The sequence below is a fragment of the Scyliorhinus torazame genome, chromosome X, assembly GCF_047496885.1.
Source record: "Scyliorhinus torazame isolate Kashiwa2021f chromosome X, sScyTor2.1, whole genome shotgun sequence".
Taxonomy (NCBI): Eukaryota; Metazoa; Chordata; class Chondrichthyes; order Carcharhiniformes; family Scyliorhinidae; genus Scyliorhinus; species Scyliorhinus torazame.
In genome coordinates, this window is record NC_092738.1 from 30,199,092 (window position 1) to 30,217,889 (window position 18,798).

General features: G+C 49.1%; 1 protein-coding gene across 1 annotated transcript in view; it reads right to left on the bottom strand.

The window, feature by feature from the left end:
- Positions 1 to 6,221: 6,221 nt before the first annotated feature.
- Positions 6,222 to 18,798, bottom strand: part of LOC140405338 (uncharacterized) — a 73,536-nt gene continuing 60,959 nt past the window's right edge. The window contains exon 4 of the mRNA XM_072493628.1: positions 6,222 to 6,407. Within this exon, the coding sequence (XP_072349729.1) occupies positions 6,222 to 6,407 (186 nt within the window). The remainder of the gene's footprint in view (positions 6,408 to 18,798) is intronic.

An 18,798-nucleotide genomic window follows, 5' to 3' on the forward strand; every position in this document is an offset into this window, starting at 1 on the left:
GGCAAGGATGAGGGCCTCCCTGGTCCTCCGGCATGGCAGACCCTAGCTGCCTGTCCTCCATTCTCCAGCTGGTCCCGTGGGTCTGCCCCGGGCTCGTCCTCCAGCCCCTGCTGTTCCGGCTCCTCCTCCTCCGACATGGCTGCATGTTCCTCCTCCTCCAGCACGTCGCCCTGCTGCTGTGCCAGGTTATGGAGGGCACAGCAGACCACCACAAAGGGGCGACCCTCCGGGGGGTGTACTGCAGGGCACCACCGGAGCGGTCGAGGCATCAGAACTGCATTTTGAGCAATCCGATGCACCGCTCAATGATAGCCCGACACATGGGCCCCGTTATATCAGGTCTCCACATCAGTTTCTGGCCTCTGTCCTGGCGTCATTAGCCAGGTCCTCAGCGGGTACACCTTATCCCCAAGAGCCAACCAGTCATCCTGGGGTGTCCCTCGAAGACGCTGTGGATCTCTGACTGCCCCAGGATGTAGCTGTCGTGCACACTCCCCGGGAAGTGTGCATCCACGTGCATTATCGCAGGTGGTGGTCGCACACGAGTTGGATGTTTAGGGAGTGGAAACCCTTCCTGTTAATGAAGGGCGCTCTTGGACGTGCATGCAAGACAACATGCGTGACATCTATTACCCGCTGGACCTGGGGCATCCTGGCGAAAGCAGAGAATCCTGCTGCCTGTGCATCGTGATGGGCATGGTCCAGATCAACGTTTATGCAGTTGGCTTCCCAGGCAAACAGGGCACCTGTGACTTCACCCGTTGGGACATGTCGCACAAGTCCCCGCTCAATCCCTAGAATGATCCTGAGGTGCAAAAGCTCAGGGCTGCGGTGACCTTGATGGCCACCAGGAGCGGGTACCCTCCTCCTCCACGTGGTGCCAAATCCACGAGGACATGGCACAGGTGCCACACCGTCCCCTTGTTGAGGCGGAGCTTCCTGTATCGCATCTTGTCCGACATCAGTTTGAAAGACCAGCGATGCCTGTACATCCTGGGTCGTCGCTGGCATCTCCCTCTGTGTCCCTCCCTGGCCTGATGGGCGGCCGAGTCCTCGGGTTGTGGGGTGGGCACCTGCACATGGGCTGCTGCCCCGAGCCTCTGCCGATGCTGCTTCCACTGCCTTCTCCGGCGCCTGGCAGCCTGGATTGCCACTGCCACCGCGAGGGTAGCATTTGCAGCATCTACCATATCAAACATAATGTGATATCTGCAAGGAATTGGAGAGGGTGCGAGACACACAATCAGCTGTGGCTTCCACCCCGGGACCTGCGGGTCCCCCATGATCCCCACCCTCACATCCCCTGCCATCTTTCAGGGTGCTATCCAACATGCCCTTTACACGCACCCCCGGCAGCAGCAGAAATAACATGAGAATAACACCACCCCGATGCCCCCGGGCTGGTGCCCCAAATCCAAAGATGGCTACTCACCTCCTCCGATACCCACAGAAGCTATCGCGCTAGCTTCATGTTTTTAAATAGGTGTACTGAATGGTGCCTGTGTGAATGCTCGCTGGGGTGGCCATTCGATAGGGGGTCCTGCCCGTTAATGGAGACTGGCCTTAATTGGTGATTATTGGTTTCTCGCCAACGGGAGCGGGCCGGTTAGATCGTAAACTGATCAGCGCCGGTGTGGGTCCTGATTTCGGCCTCTCCCACGATCGAACCGGCTTGCGTGGATTTGCGCCCGGTGCGACACAGACATTAGATCGCGTCCAATAGGGCGAAACAGTATTTGGATTGAATGTGCATCTATACTGAAATAACATGAGAAGTGGATATTTTCTTTCAAAGCAAAGCACTCCTTGAACTGCTTGGGTTAGCCATTTGGATTATTTATAGGCCCCGAATTGTATTCGTCGTGCACTTGTGTGAAACAGTTTCACAGGTGCAGTGGACACAACTCGACAGTTAGGTCAGTGAGCAGCACAAGCCACGCAGTGCAAGGCCATTGGTAGAGGTAGCAGGGTCTGGTTTAGCACACTGGGCTAAATCGCTGGCTTGTAATACAGAACAATGCCAGTAGTGTGGGTTCAATTCCCGTACCGACCTCCCTGAACAGGCGCCGGAATGTGGCGACTAGGGACTTTTCACAGTAACTTCATTCGAAGCCTACTTGTGACAATAAGCGATTATTAGAGTGCCTGTGCCTGATGTAAAGCCAGGTTTAGAAAGCAAAGAACTCCTTCCGAACTATATAACAAGTTCACTTGGTATCGGATTCAAATGGCATTTAGAGAAGAATTAAAAATTAGACAAAAGACTAGGAGTTTTCAGGAAATTGCTAAATTCCTGCAAAGGATTCAATGAGATGCAGAACAGTATACCCATGGTAGCAGACCCAAATCTCTTAATTAATTTGATTGAAAAAAAATCTATTAGTATAAAGAATTGCAGAAATCACTGGCTGCTGTAAAAGTACATCACGAGACAAATTCAAATCTTTTTCAAACTGAGTATGCATACACAACCTTTAATGGAGTTTCACTGCCCCCTGATGTAATTAATAAGTAACTTCACTGCAGCCAAAACACCCAGGGCCGGAACGTGATGACTCCTCTCACTGGTGGGATCAAGTCAATGGACATTTGAATGGTTCATCACGTCTGCTGTGGGGGACCTGCCACAGTGAGGTCGGAAAATTCCAGCCCAAGACATTCCAGGTGGAACTAACCGGCATTTTGATCTCTGGGTTCGCATTAATCACAGAATCATTGAAGGCTATTGGGCCCATTGAGCCCGTATCCGCTCTCTCCCACTCTTTCCTTGTAGTCCTACAATATTTTCCCTTCAGATGCTCATCTCGTTGCCTTTTGAAAGCCACGATCGAATCTGCTTCCTGCACACCCTCAGGCAGAGCATTCCAGATCCTAACTGTCGTAATATCCACATCAGCATATCATGGTGCATTCACACACACACACTGATGGACAGGTAGTTGGACCAACCAGCACACACATAACATCGCAGCCAATCACCAGTGAGAGCACACGCACTATAAAACAGGGAACACCACAGTTCCCGCTGATTCTACCAGGAGATAGCTCAGAGCACAGAGCTCACAGCGTGCCACTCAGACATACACCATGTGCTGAGTGCCTCACTAAGATAGTGCTAGGGCTGGGTCCACAGGTTAGCTGGTGAAGCACAAACCTCAGCCAGCAGTTATTAGTTATAATTGTACAAGACAATAAAACAGAGTTGTACCATCTGCAACCGTGTTGGTTCATTTGTATATCGGAACACCCAACACGACACTTAACCACTGGCTACATAAAAAAGCTTTGTTGACCCTCTTGGTCTCTGTACCATTGCATGAGGTCGAGCAGCTTATATATCAAACAAACACAATGCACATTAGGTTATGATTCAACACAATTTTTATTATATACATCAAGCAAATACACTATTCATGTAATTCTTATTCTTCACTAATGATTACAATTGTCCCAAGGCTCACAGCTTGGACACTTAGCTATATATTACCTCGTGTAGGAACTGGCTGGGTTCTCTTCTGCAGGGTCTTCGATCACTGAGCTTGTGGGGCGGCACGGTGGCACAGTGATTAGCAATGCTGCCTCACAGAGCCAGGGACCCGGGTTCAATTCTGACCTCAGGTGACTGTCGGTGTGGAGTTTGGACATTCTTCCCGTGTCTGCGGGTGCTCCGGTTTCTTTCCACAGTCCAAAGCTGTGCAGGTTAGGTGGACTGGCTATGCTAGATTGCCTCTGGTGGGATTATGGGATGGGGGTAGGGTGGGGGATTGGATTGGGCCTAGGTAGTGTGCTCCTTCAGAGGGTCGGTGCAGCCTTGATGGGCCAAATGGCCTCCTTATGCACTGTAGTGATTCTATGATTCTAACTCAGGGGGGTTGCATCTGCGAGGGTCTTCCCAGGATTATGCTGCAGAGTGGTCGAAGAGCTAGATATTTATGCCTCCTGCATGCGTATGCCATGCAAGGGTTGTGTCCTTGTTTTCTATTGATAGTTCCACTCCGAGACCACAAAAGGCCGAATGACCCCATTTTCTAACCGCATCGGTTCATTATGCAGTCATTTGTTCCAACCCTCAGCGAATGCTTAAGCTTTGTGGTTTTAAGGTGTCTGAGCCTGTCTCATTCATGATGGGTCTTGATGATGTCTATGCTTTTCGATGCCAATCTGCTCAACTCAAGTTTCCTGTTTTGAATTTGGTTTTGTATTCTTTGCAAGCTTCTCTGAATATGCCATTTCAGAGGCTTGTAATGATGGCTACTTTTCCCATCATGCTTTAAGGGGTTCTTGTTGTTAGCCATTTTGTATGAGCGGAGCCATACGGCTACAGCTTTTTCTCATATCGCCTTTGGTTCTTTTAACACTCACCTTAAATCAGTGTCCTCTGGTTCTCAACATTTCCACCAATTGGAACATTTTCTCCCTGTCTATACTGTCTAGCCCCCTCATGATTGTGAACATCTCTTTGAAATTTCCCCTTAATCTTCTCTTCTTGAACTACAGCTCCAACTTCTCAAATCCATCCATGTAACAGAAGCCCTTCATCCCTGAAACCATTCTCATAAACCCTTTATGCACCTTCTCTAAAGCCTCCACATCCTTCCTAAGTATGGTGTCCAGAACTAGACACAATACTCCAGATGAGGCTGAATCAGAGTTTTATAAAGGTTCACCTTAACCTCCTTGCTTTATGTACTCAATGCCTCTATTTCTAAAAGCCAGGATCCATATGCCTTTTTAACAGCTGCCACCTTCAACAATGTGTGCATATATATCTCTAAGTCCATGGCTACGATGATGACACTTTAAAAGGTTTTTATTTAGAATCATGGAATGAAACAGGAGCCCATTCAACTTATCGTACGTCTATCAGCTCTTATGAGCCATCCAATTGGTCTCAATACCCTGCCTTTTGCCTCACAGCAGGCACATGTCTTCCCCTCATTAAGTATTGAAAGTTTTTACTAAATCCGCTTCCTTTCGGGGAGTGGGTTCCGGATCATAATAACCTGCTGCGTAAAAAAGAAATCACGTTCATTTACCAATTGCATTAAATCTGTGTTCCAGGGTTACCAGCCCTCTTGCCAATAGAAACAATTTCTCCTTATTTCGTACATCCAAACCCTCTATTAAATCATCCCTTAACCGTCTCAGCTCAGTGGAGAACAACCCCAGTTTTCTAGTCCTTGTACATAAAGTGCTGAGAAATGTAACAATGCGCTGCATTGGGCGGCACGGTGGTGCAGTGGTTAGCACTGCTGCCTCACGGCGCTGAGCACCCGGGTTCGATCCCGGGTCACTGTCTGTGTGGAGTTTGCACATTCTCCCCATGTCTGCGTGGATCTCACCCCCACAACCCAAAGATGTGCAGGTTAGGTGGATTGGCCACGCTAAATTGCCCCATTAATTGGAAAAAAATAATTGGGTACTCTAAATTTATATTAAAAAAAACAATGGGCTGCATCAATTGCATTTGTTTTCTCTCCTTTAAAAATGACAAAGGGACTTCAACACGTGCTATGACTCAAAAAGTAAAACTGGAGTCCGAAAGTGGAAAGTCGAATCACGTGACACGGGTGCGGGAACAACAGCTTTTCCACAGGTTCTGGCGCTACTCTTCTAAAAAATATCCTTCTTTTATCCTGTTTACGTGGCACATGCTTGCCTAATCCGGGAGTTCTTTCTCCATTGTATGTCCCGAGAATCCTCGAGATTGCCGATAAAAGGGAGCAGTCGGATGCCATGAGGTTGGAGCCGTCTTCTCAATACGGCGACCTGATCCTCGAGCGGGCTTTCGGCTTTGTGCCTTCGAAGATGCTGCAAATGATAACTGTGATCATTTAAGTGACAGACGACAAGCTCGGCTTGTTGACGCAGAATATTAGTGCTCACGAGACCGAGCTGCAGAATACTAACAATAGGCTCGTTGAAACGGCAGTGAGAATCCTGAACGTCGAAAATGTTGCTTCCTCGGCCGAAGCTCGCATTCAATCCTTGGAAAACCAGCTTCTTGGTATGTCAGAAATCCTGGAGGATCTGGAGAATCGAGGCCGGAGAAAGAATGTCCGGGTCTTCGGTCTGCCAGAAGGAGTGGAGGGTAAGACCCCTAGAGTTGGCTACCATGTTTCCTCAAGCTGGATGTGGAGGTTGGGTGTTTCGAGTTAGAAAGGGCACAGATCTTTGAGGCCCAGGGACAATCAACGTTCCAGGCCCATAATCATTCACATTCACAACTCCGGCAGAAGGTTCTGGACGCGGTGAGGCGTGGCGGGACCTGGTTCCATGAGGGAGCGAGGATCTAGTTTTTCCAGGATTTCTTGGCAGCGACACAGCAGAAGAGTTGGAGCTTTGATGAAGTTAGAAAACAGCTCAAGGCAGCTGGAGTGAATTATGTCCTGCTTTATCCTGCGACCCTGAGGGTAATATCCAACAATTCCGTTAAGTCTTTCGATAATCCGGCTGGTGCCTTGGCCTTAGTAAAGTCCATAGAAGGCAAGGACTTGGATTGACAGTCTGCAGATCATTCAAATCCTTGGACTTTCATCCTGTAATAATGCCTTTTGTCTGATCTCATATATCATGTTTATTGGGAGATGTTAACAATTGAGCACTATACTAAATGTTTTATCCTTACGAATCTCAGGGAAGGGTGGCACAGTGGCATAGTGGTTAGCACTGCTGCCTTCGGCACGGAGGACCCGGGTTCGATCCTGGCCCCAGGTCACTGTCTGTGTGGAGTTTGTACATTCTCCCCGTGTCTGCGTGGGTCTCACCCCCACAACCCAAAGATGTGCAGGGTAGGTGGATTGGCCACGCTAAATTACCCCTTAATTGGGAAAAAAAATAATTGGGTACTCTAAAATTATTTTTTAAAGAATCTCAGGGACCTTCATTTATGGTAGCTTCCTCTTATCCGTGTCTTTATGATGGTAATACTGGTCATTTGGCATCTTTTCTTTAATCATGATAGAATTGAGTGGCACCATTGCCAGGAGGTGGGTAGAAGGTTTAAGTCTACATGGGTGAGCCCAAAATGTGGGAGGGACATTTGGCTCCCATACTCTTTTTGGCTTATCTCCTCACCTCTTTTTCGAGGAGTTTGGCTCCTGATGGTAATGACGGTTTGGCCGTAAGGCTAGCTGTATGGGTCCTCACTTGTGTTGAGGAATGTCCCCTTAGAACTATTGTGAATGTGATTTATGTTTGTATTTTTGTTGCGTTGGGATTTGTAAAATGTTGATTAGATCCTGCAATGGTACAGACAGGTCTCTTATCCAAGGAAAGATGTTATATGGAGTCTACGGTGCCTCTGGCGTGACTTGAGCTGGGAGAGTTGTGTTTTGGTTCATGCCCGAATGTAGTGTGGAAATCCTATCCTAAATTTCTTATGGTGGTCTGTGCAATGGCGATAGTTAATTTTAAATCATGTGCGGGGAATGTATCATCCTATTAAAAGAAGAACCTTTTCTTAAAAAGGAGAAAGTGGACATAGCTTTGTTATACGAGACTCATCTGACTGACACTTAAAATTAAAGTGGGAGTGGGTGGCCGAAGGTTTGCTTTGCCTCGTTCTCAACCAGTAGTAAGGGAGTAGCAATTTTGGTCAATAAAAATGTTCCCTTCATGTGGAGAATTGTGTTGAAAGGTAAGGAGAGGTAGATACGTGATTGTTAAGGCTCTTGTATAGGAAGAATCTGTTTCGATAACGAATGTGTATAGCCCTCCAAATCATTCCCTGGAGTTTGGTGTTAAACTCCAAGGTAACTCTGCCAATAAGACTAGAAAGCAAATCTTGACTTCTTCAAATCCATGTTTATTCTGTGCAGTGATCACTTCTCCATCAACTCACCCAGTGCCACCTGTATCCCCTTTATTTAAATGGTGCAGTCTATTAAACATTGAATGCAGTCTATTAAACAATAAAACAATTAAAACACCAATTCTAACTCAAATACTGGGGAACTTAACTATTTCCTAAAATTTGTTACTGAAGCCTTCATGAATTCTGGACAGAGTAGATAGGGAGAAACTGTTCCCGTTGGTGGCAGGATCAAGAACGAGAGGGGGCACAGACTTAAAAGGTAACTGGTAAAATAAGCAATGGAGGGGAAACAATTTCACACAGCGAGTGTTTAGGATCTGGAATGTGGCTGCCTGAGAGCCAGGTGGAGGCAGGTTCACTGGACGCTTTCAAAAGGGAATTGGATTGGTATCTGAAAAAGGGAAAACGTGCAGGGTTGGAGCGGCTGGGGGCAGTGGTGACTCTAGTTAAATTATTCCTATGGAGAACCAGTGCAGACATTACAGGACATTACAGACATTACATCCTGTGCTGTAACAATTCTGTGAAACATTAAATTAGGATTTGTGCGTTTCCCACAGAATGCACACTGAACTATGCAGTGAGAACACTTCCTGTATAAGGGACAGATGGTAAGATGTCATAATCCTGAATGACGGAAAGGATAAGAAGAAGAGCAAGGCCAGAGTAATTTTTGCCTCTCCCAGAAGCTGCTGATTGGACACCGGTTTCACAAAAGTCTTAAAGATTTTTTTCAGTCATTCCAAACTATTTTTTACACCTGCTGAAACAATTTAACTAGAGGAAGTGGAACAAGGTCCAGTGTAGGTATGGCGGAGATGGTCAGTGGGGTAGTGAAGACCAGTGCAATAGAATGCGAGACGGCAATGAGGGTTCATCAAGTGAGTTAGCATAATTTCTTACAAGCCCGTCAACTTCTCTTTTTCAGCTTTACCAATGTTAGAAAACAGCCCAGTCCGACAATTTGGTGCAAGGAATTTCATATCTGTTCAGCTGAATTGAATTTCTTATAACTGGAGCTCCCTTAATGCTCCAAGTTCAACATGGCCAGCATATTGATTCTTTAACAATCGCAGCCAGAGTTCCACCATCAGCTCATTTGTGCAGAGCTGGGAGAAATTAAATCACAGCTTAACACCATTTAGCTCTGGAATAAGCCCATTCACTTCCTTTTTGAGAACCGACAAACAGATTTGTTTTCAGATAACCATTTCAGTTGAAAACATCTGCATTGTCTTAATAGAGGTAACACGCTGGGGGTGTAGGTTAACTCATGGTTTGTGGTGGACCACAAAGAAAGCGTCAGGAGGAAGACCAGAATGGAGCACTGGGTCCAGAAGAGATGCAGGCCTTTCAGGGAGATTACAATGAGAAGAACTAGCTAAGGTAGACTGGGAGCAACGACTTTATAGTGAAACAGTTGAGGAGCAGTGGAGAACCTTCCAAGTGATTTTTCACAGTGCTCAGCAAAGGTTTATACCAACAAAAAGGAAGGACGGTAAAAAGAGGGAAAATCGACCATGGATATCTAAGGAAATAAGGGAGAGTATCAAATTGAAGGAAAAAACATACAAAGTAGCAAAGATCAGTGGGAGACTAGAGGACTGGGAAATCTTTAGGGGGCAACAGAAAGCTACTAAAAAAGCTATAAAGAAGAGTAAGATAGATTATGAGAGTAAACTTGCTCAGAATATAAAAACAGATAGTAAAAGTTTCTACAAATACATAAAACAAAAAAAGAGTGGCTAAGGTAAATATTGGTCCTTTAGAGGATGAGAAGGGAGATTTAATAATGGGAGATGAGGAAATGGCTGAGGAACTGAACAGATTTTTTGGGTCGGTCTTCACAGTGGAAGACACAAATAACATACCAGTGACTGATGGAAATTAGGCTATGACAGGTGAGGACCTTGAGAGGATTGTTATCACCAAGGAGGTAGTGATGGGCAAGCTAATGGGGCTAAAGGTAGACAAGTCTCCTGGACCTGATGGAATGCATCCCAGAGTGCTAAAAGAGATGGCTAGGGAAATTGCAAATGCACTAGTGATAATTTACCAAAATTCACTAGACTCTGGGGTGGTCCCGGCGGATTGGAAATTAGCAAACGTGACACCACTGTTTGAAAAAGGAGGTAGGCAGAAAGCGGGTAATTATAGGCCAGTGAGCTTAACTTCGGTAGTAGGGAAGATGCTGGAATCTATCATCAAGGAAGAAATAGCGAGGCATCTGGATGGAAATTGTCCCATTGGGCAGACGCAGCGTGGGTTCATAAAGGGCAGGTCGTGCCTAACTAATTTAGTGGACTCAATTGAACCGTGCTGCTGGCCTGCCTTGGTCTGCTTTAAAAGCCAGCGATTTAGCCCAGTGAGCTAAACCAGCCCCTTGGTGTGCGGCTGCAGGATGGGATCAGGAAGATCACATAACTTTTGTAGGGCTCTTAAAGAGGCATAGTCTCTATAATTTCCCCCTGTTGACAAGGGTCCCAATAATCACAAGTGCAAAACTAATGAAGGTGTGTATTGAGTAAGTTGCTGACCTCACTGTTACAGTAAGAAGTCTTACAACACCAGGTTAAAGTCCAACAGGTTTGTTTGGAATCACTAGCTTTCGGAGCGCTGCTCCTTCCTCAGGTGAGTGAAGAGGTGGGTTCCACAAACATATATATAGACAAAGTCAATGATGCAAGAACTCACAGTTAATGTTCACCAATGGCAAATTAAAGGACCACGGCTCCTTCGAGCATTTCTGAGCTTGGTGGAGAGAGTATGCAACATCTGACTGGTGCTGCTGGATAAATGCAATGTGAGTAGATAGTTTCAATGACCAAGTTCAGTTTAAACATCAAACACGTTCCAACTGTCATTTCAAGTCAAATAAAATGATAAAATTATACTTAAGCCTATAGGACTTTGTAAATGAAAAAAATAGCAAGGCTCCTTTTAAAGTCCAGAGGTAAAGGCTCAGCTTTGCACACGTATGGTTTCTTCACAGCCTCTTTACTTGTGAATTCAATCCAACAATGGTTGACACTTCAATCTACCTGGAGCAAATTTGAACGATTATCTAACTCAGAGACGAATTGTTCAGACAACTTGTCAAAAGGAGACCAGCAGTTGTTGGTTACACATTTGTGCTGTGGGTTTGTCACAGATTTGAAGGACATTTAAGCAAGGCTTTTGAAGTTAAAGGTTGTGAAGTCTAAAAATGGATGATGACATCAAATGAAAAGCAAACTGAGTCACGAACTTGAGGTTCGCCAGCCGTTTAAGGAGTTTATTTTAGTTCAAACCAGAAGATTGTAATTAGGCTTGAGTGAACATTTGCAATGTTAAATTGATTTGTTTAATCCTGAAACTTTTGCTCAATTCCATTTAAAGTTTCAGGAAAAGTGTTAAATGTTCTTTCAGGGGCTGTTTAGCACACTAGGCTAAATCGCTGGCTTTGAAAGCAGACCAAGGCAGGCCAGCAGCACGGGTTCAATTCCCGTACCAGCCTCCCCGAACAGGCGCCGGAATGTGGCGACTAGGGGCTTTTCACAGTAACTTCATTGAAGCCTACTTGTGACAATAAGCGATTTTCATTTCATTTCTTTTGGAAAGTTATTCTAGAACATACAGTGCAGAACGAGACCATTCGGCCCATCGAGTCTGCACCGACCCACTTAAGCCCTCACTTGCACCCTATCCCCGTATCCCAATAACCCCTCCTAACCTTTTTTTGGTCACTAAGGGCAATTGATCATGGCCAATCCCCCTAACCTGCACGTCTTTGGACTGTGGGAGGAAACCGGAGCACCCGGAGGAAACCCACACAGACACGGGAGAACGTGCAGACTCCGCACAGACAGTGACCCAAGCCGGGAATCGAACCTGGGACCCTGGAGCTGTGAAGCCACAGTGCTAACCACATGCTGCCCGAAGTCTTCCATCCCTCAGAAAACAGATTTATAAAAGGGCAACAAGAATTATACTTATCTTAACAAAAGGCGGCTAGATTGGCCATTTTGTTCCATTTATTTGAAGAATATATTTTTACATAATTAATCGAAGAGTGAAGAGCCTTGTATTCAAAAAGGTAAAACACACAAAGCAGCAAAGAAAAAAGGGTCCAGATTCACACTGTGCTGATCAGGTCATTTGTCAGCTGAAAATCCAGCAGCTAAGAGCCTGCCTAAAAAAACAATCAGAAATGGCTGATAGAAGCATTACTAACCCTCGAAGACTCACTCTCTTCATTAACCTAGCCCCAGTTAGTTCACCTGTCCTAAAAGTTGATCTTCTAACCCTCTCTGCCCTCTGTTCAGAACCATTTGGTGACAAGTTCAAGCTTTTGTTACCTCGTTGTTGCACAGAAATTTCAAGTTACATTTACTTACCACATATATGGAGTGTAAGTAGGTTTGTGTATTCAATTACTTTGGTTTTGCTACCATGGAGTTGCTACAATCTGATACACCAAAGCACATTTAAAGATAATGGGCGGGCTTCTGCGGCCCCCCCCCAGCTGTGTGTCTCTCAGCAGTGGCGTTCGCCCGTTGTGGGATTCCTGACTCCCGCAGCTTGTCAATGGGATTTCCATTGCAGACACCCCACGGTGCTGGGAAATCCGCGGGTGAGGGTGCACTGCCAGCGGGAAAAGAGAATCCCAACGGCTGGAGAATTCCGGCCAAGAAATACTTTTTAAGAACTCTCCAATTAAAGACCTCCACATGCCAAACTGTAAAATCAAATCATTAGACAAGAAAAGAAATAACGTGTAAAATTGACCACATCACCGCAGGGAGTTATATGGCATAGAGTTCACATGACACATAGTCACATGGGATATCTGACCTTGAGGTGGCCATACACAAGCCTTTGGAGGGGGCAGGAGGACCATTAGAAAGGAAAACAAGATCCTTTGCGTTAGAAATAAAGGAGAAAAACAAGGGGTGGAATTCTCCGTTGGCTGACACCAAAACCGGGAAATGCGATTAGACGGAGAATCGGTTCTGACGCCAAAATCACAGTAGGCACCGATTTGATGCCAAATCGCAATTCTCCGCCGCCTCGACAGTGGCATCGCGCGTTCCAGAACGCATGTACAGTACACACTGTTTGCATATCATTAGCAGGCCCGACCCGGTATTCTCCAGGACCGGGCTGAATTCCCAATGGCGAGGTTCATTTGTGCTTTTAAAAATCATGAAACCAGCGTCGTGGCCGTTGAGGGAGAAAGAGAAGGTAGGGCACGGAGAGTTGCGACTGTGGGCTGCCAAGCCGGACACTGGCCGAGCTATGGGGGGGCCTGCCAACGCCAGGGGGTTATGGGGGAAAACGGGCCGTGTGGCCGGGGTGACACCCCACGGGACAGGGGCGGTGTCCAGGTACGAACCGTCATTGCCGCAGCCTGCAAGGCCATCTTGGTGCACACCCCACTGACCACCCACCTTGGTTCTGCAGAGTGACACCGGCCATATGGGTGCACCTGGCACTGGGGAGGAATGGGGGAGGACACGCGCTACCGGTGGCCGTCAAGATTACGGTCGCCCTGAACCTCGATGCCACGGGGTCCTTCCAGGCATCGAGTGGGGACGTGTCCGGGATCTCACACAGCTCAGTGCACAGGTGCATCCATGCAGTCACGGAGGCCCTATATGCTCGGTCGGCACAATACATCCATTTCAATGTGGACCGAGCCCACTAGGATGCCCGGGTAGCGGAGTTAGCCGCCATCGCCAACATGGCCTAGGTCCAAGGGTGACCGATGGGTTGGATGTCCCCCTACAAGCGCCTGCAGATGACAGGCCGCTCTACACAAACCAAAAGGGGTTCCACTCTATGAATGTGCAGTTGATATGTGACCCTAAGCTGCGCATCATGCACAGCGGCACAGTGGTTGGCACTGTTGCTTCACAGCTCCAGGGTCCCGGGTTCGATTCCCTGCTGGGTCACTGTCTGTGCGGAGTCTGCACGTTCTCTCCGTGTCTGCGTGGGTTTCCTCCGGGTGCTCCGGTTTCCTCCCACAAGTCCCCAAAGACGTGCTGATAGGTCATTTGGACATTCTGAATTCTCCCTCAGTATATCTGAACAGGCGCCGGAGTGTGGTGACAAGGGGCTTTTCACAGTAACTTTGTTACAGTGTTAATGTCAGACTACTTGTGACAATAATAAAGACTATTATTATTATTATTTGCGCTCGATACACAGGCACGACGCCTTCATCCTGGCACATGATTCCCAGCCTCTTCGATATGCCCCTCCACCTCCCCGGTTGGGGGGTTGGCTCCTGGATGACAGGGGTGGCTGATGACGCCTATCTGGAGGCTAAAGAACGATGCCGAGACCTGCTGCAACGGCGACCATGCAGCGACCAGGGGTGTGATTGAGCGGTGCTTCGGCCTCCTGAAGATGAGGTTCAGGTGCCAGGGCCGCTCTGGAGTGGCCCTCCAGTATGACGCTGAGAGGGTCGCCCGCATTGTGGCGAGCTGCTGCGTCCTCCACAACATCGCACGGCAGAGGGGTGACGTGCTGGAGGTGGAGGATGAACACCAGGCCTCGTCCGACGAGGAGGATGCGGGGGAGGGGGGAGGGTGGACAGGACATGGGCCCCAGCCAGGCACGGGAGGCCCCACGGTGTGGACCAGGGCCAACACGCACGGGACACTATGATCACCTCCAGGTTCACCGACTGTCTGTGTGGAGTTTGCACGTCCTCCCCGTGTGTGCGTGGGTTTCCTCCGGGTGCTCCGGTTTCCTCCCACAGTCCAAAGATGTGAAGGTTAGGTGAATTGGCCATGATAATATTGCCCAAAGGTTAGGTGTGGTAACAGGGATGGGAGTGGGGAATAGGTGGGGTGCTCTATCGGAGCAAGGGCCGGTGGAGACTCAATGGGCCAAATGGCTTTGTTCTGCACTGTAGGGTTTCTATGACTCTATGATTGGAGGGGGGGTTACCGCTTAACCCCCCACCCACCCCCCGCCGCGCCCCGCAACCCCCTCCGTGATACATAACTGCCGACTACAGGGTGCGGGCCCTGGGTGGGCAGTAACACCAGGTGTTGTCTCTGGGATGGAAGATGATGACAACCTGCTCTGCGATGAGCTCTGTTGCCCACATCTTCCGACAACATCTGACTCCTGCCCACGGTAGCATTTTCCACTGTCCACCTGGGAGATTCCTGCATGTGAACCGGCCATTCCATCACACGTGCCATTGGATCCCTGAGGGTTGCAAGCCCATCCCCCACCCCGGCACCCCATCTCTGGTCAGCCCACACCCACATGACAGAGCACAGAGGCAGGTTGTAACAGTGTTAACTGGTGTTTAATGTGCATAAATATTTACAGATACATGCTCTGGCCCCTATAATTAATCTATGCCCTGCACCCATGCCAACTTAACTAGTATCTAATTTTCTGGCCTTATGGGCCCTAACACTACGTCTAGGTGGATCACCAGATGGTAGGTACATCAGGAGTGGAGGCGGCCTGCTGCGATTCCCACCCTGAGACCTGGCTCCCTCCTCGGGGGGCCTGATGGCCCCCCGGCTACTCCATGGGACGGGGGTGTGAGCGGAGCCATCCCCTGAGGTTTGCCCGCCACCTGGCACTGCCAGTCCTGGAGGCCCGCTCTGGTCATAACCAGGGGCTGCATGCTCGTGACCATGGAGCACAGAGAGTGGACCACCACCGTCTGGGATTGCGCCACATCACCCACTGACTGTGCCACCACCTTCTGGGCATGTATCACATCAGCCAGTGACTGTGCCATCTCCCTCTGAGACTGGGCCACCTCCCTCTGTGTCTGCGCCACTTGGGCCAGCGCCTGGGTAATGCTGCCCACGTTCCCAGCCATGGCCTGCGGGGACACACTCAGGAGCGCCGGTGCAATTTCCAGGTGGCTCTGGGCCTTGGCCAGTGCCTGCACAGAGTGCCCCAGGCCTTGGACATGCTGATCCATAGCCACAACCATCACCCCTCATCCCTCCATCGCGGACACCACCCATGCGGTGTTGGCCTGGGTGGCACACATGGTCGGTGCCACCTCCTGCTCCTGCACGTGGTTGGACTCCTCCACCTGCGCCTCCAGATGCTGGGTGCTCGCCGAAAACCCCTCATGCAGTCCCTGGCTCTGTGACTGCATCTACACAATCGATGAGACTGTCCATTCCAGAAAACCGACAGGCGGCAGCTAGACCCTGGGGTCGGCCCGCCCTCCGACCACCCGCCCCTTGGGTGTTCCTACCTCCACCTGATGTAAGCAGCATGTGTGTGGTGCGCACCAGGTAGTGCCCCAGGAGCCTCTTCACTAAAGTGCCCAGCCGAGGTGAGTGTCTCTGGGATGGTGGACGGTGTTGGAGACAGCTGTGACGGAAAATCACTGTCATCCCCGGACTCAAGCTCCGGTGTTCCTTAGGTCTCTTGTCGAGGGCCGCCTCCCGTGCTGCTGTCATCTTCACTGCTCGGCTCACAGGGGGGGCTCCGGCTGTGGCACTGGCTGGGGGCAGGGGACGCCAGATGGACCTGTCCCATCTCCAGCATCCTGTGCTGACGCATGACAAGACGCATGATTAGACTGTGGGCCGGATGGGTATTGGGGGGGGGGGGGGGGGGGGGGGGGGTGGAGGGGGTGAGGGTTGGGGGGGTGGAGGGGGTGAGGGTTGGGGTTGGGGGGGGGGGGGTGGAGGGGGTGAGGGTTGGGGGGGGGTTTTTGAACACATGTGGCATGGGGTACCGCAACTAAGCACGGTCTCACTTCCTCGCCCGTGGCTAAACTCCACCTGGACGACCTCCCTTCCCTCTGGGCTGCCGACCATGACCAGGGCCCTCTGCTCAGCCGCGGTGAGGAGCTGCAGGTTCGGCGGTCCCCCTCCAGCTTTCTCCCGGTCCCGGCGGGTTTGGCGGCCTTCTTCTGGGGGGGGCGGGGGAGAACAGAAAATGACAGGGTCTGCAGCGCGGCGTCCATGAAACGTGGAGCTGCTCTCCTCACTGCCATCTTGTTGGCTGGGATGGTGTGTGTGGGGAGTGAAGTGTGTATGTGCGGCTGCAGCTTGTCAGCCTCCTGTGTGTCAATCCCGAACCCGGCAAATCCGGCACCGTTTCGCATTAGAGTTGATGTGTTCCATGTGGAGCCGGTGCGAGCCTCTTAACGGTTATTGAATCGGTCCAGGTGCAGCGCCAGGTTTGCTGTCGTGGAACTCCACGAATCCTACCCCGGCGTCAACACTTCGTCTCAGGAATGGAGAATCCCGCCAAAGGTACAAGGGATAAAAGACTTCAGGTGCCTGGAGAGACTGGAAAAGTGTGGTTGATCTCCTTACAGCAGATTAGGTTGAGAGAAGTTTTACTAGGGGCATTCAAAATCATGAAGGGTTTTGACAGCTTTGCTGAACTACTTTGTTTCCAATGGCAGGAGGGTCGGTAACAAAAGAAAACAGATTTAAAGCGATTTGCAAAAGAACCAAAGGTAACATGAGGAAACAAATTGTAAACAATGAGCAGTTCCAATTCGGAATGTGCTGCCTGAAAGATTCAATAGAGGCTTTAAAAAGGAAATTGGAGAATTATGTGATGGGGAAAGAGCAGGGCAGTGGGCTAATTGGACAGCTCTTTTACAGAACTGGCATAGGCATGATCGGCTGAAGAGCCTCTTTTTGTGATACATGATAATACTGCAATGGAGGCCATCTGAAATGTAGTATAATGTTACTATGGTTCATTTTGCGAGTGTGCCTCTTGTCTATCAGAAACAGCAACGTTACCCTCACTGTTGATGGAGTGATCTGAACCCTTCCCTGGTGAGTTGCTGCCTGGTAACACACTCCTGCTGTGTTATTCTGTGGATCAAACACTTTTCAGCCATCTGTTCTCTGAACTACATTGAGTATAAAGTGATCTGCGATGTAGCAAATTCTGTTCTTTTCACATTCGTTTAATTACCTCCCCATCACCTCCTGCCCCGAGTGCTGTTTGACATTTGCTCAGTCCAGTTCAAGTATCCCTCACCCCATTGCACTCTTTTGGGAACAAACATTCGCCCATTCGTGGCCCGTCAGCCTCCATTGAATGGAGTACAGTGTTGCTCATTCACCTTTTGCAGCGGTTAGGTGGCATTGCCCAGATACCCAGAAATGGAGCCACAGGAGTTAGTCGCATTCGATATGTCCGGTGAGATGTACCAAGTAATCGTCTCGGGTTGCTGCACCCGCCGGGAATACAGCTTGACAGAATTCACAGACTTGCGAGTTGAGGCTTGATTCCGAGTTCAAAGTGGTTTCATGTCCTGCGTGGCAATCCTCGGGTAAATAAGGAGGGCTCCATGAACTCTGCAGCCAATTAGAAGCATCATTAACACGCTGGCAGGAAGGGTCAGAAAATTCAGCCCTTTGTGTGCTATTATTCACAAACAATAACGCTGTTTTCCATTAAATACCCATTCGCCAGGCCACTGACTTCTTTACTGCGTTGTATTCGGGGCTTTTTAGTTACCTTGATTATTTTACATTTGTTAATGAAAGGTTTTATTTTACAATGGGAAGCTGATGGTGTAGTGGTAATGTCACAACACTAGCAATCCAGAGGCCCAGGCAAATGCTCTGGGGGCGAGGGTTCCAATCCAGCTGGTGGAATTTAAATTCAATAACTAAACATCTGGAAGTGAAAACTAGTCTCAGTAATGTTGACCATACACCTATCATCTATTGTTATAAAAACCCACCCGGTTCGCTAATGTCCTTTAGGGAAGGAAATCTGCCGTCCTTACCTGGCCTGACCTACACGTGACAATGTGGTTGGCTCTTGACTGCCCTCTGAAGTGGCCTGGAAAGTCACTCAATTCAAGGGCAGTTCGGGATGGGCAACAAAAGATGGCCTTTGCAGTGACACGCACGGTGGCACAGTGGTTAGCACTGTTGCCTCACAGCTCCAGGGTCCCGGGTTCAATTCTGGCCTCGGGTGACTATGCGGAGTCTGCACGTTCTCCCCGTGTCTGCGTGGGTTCC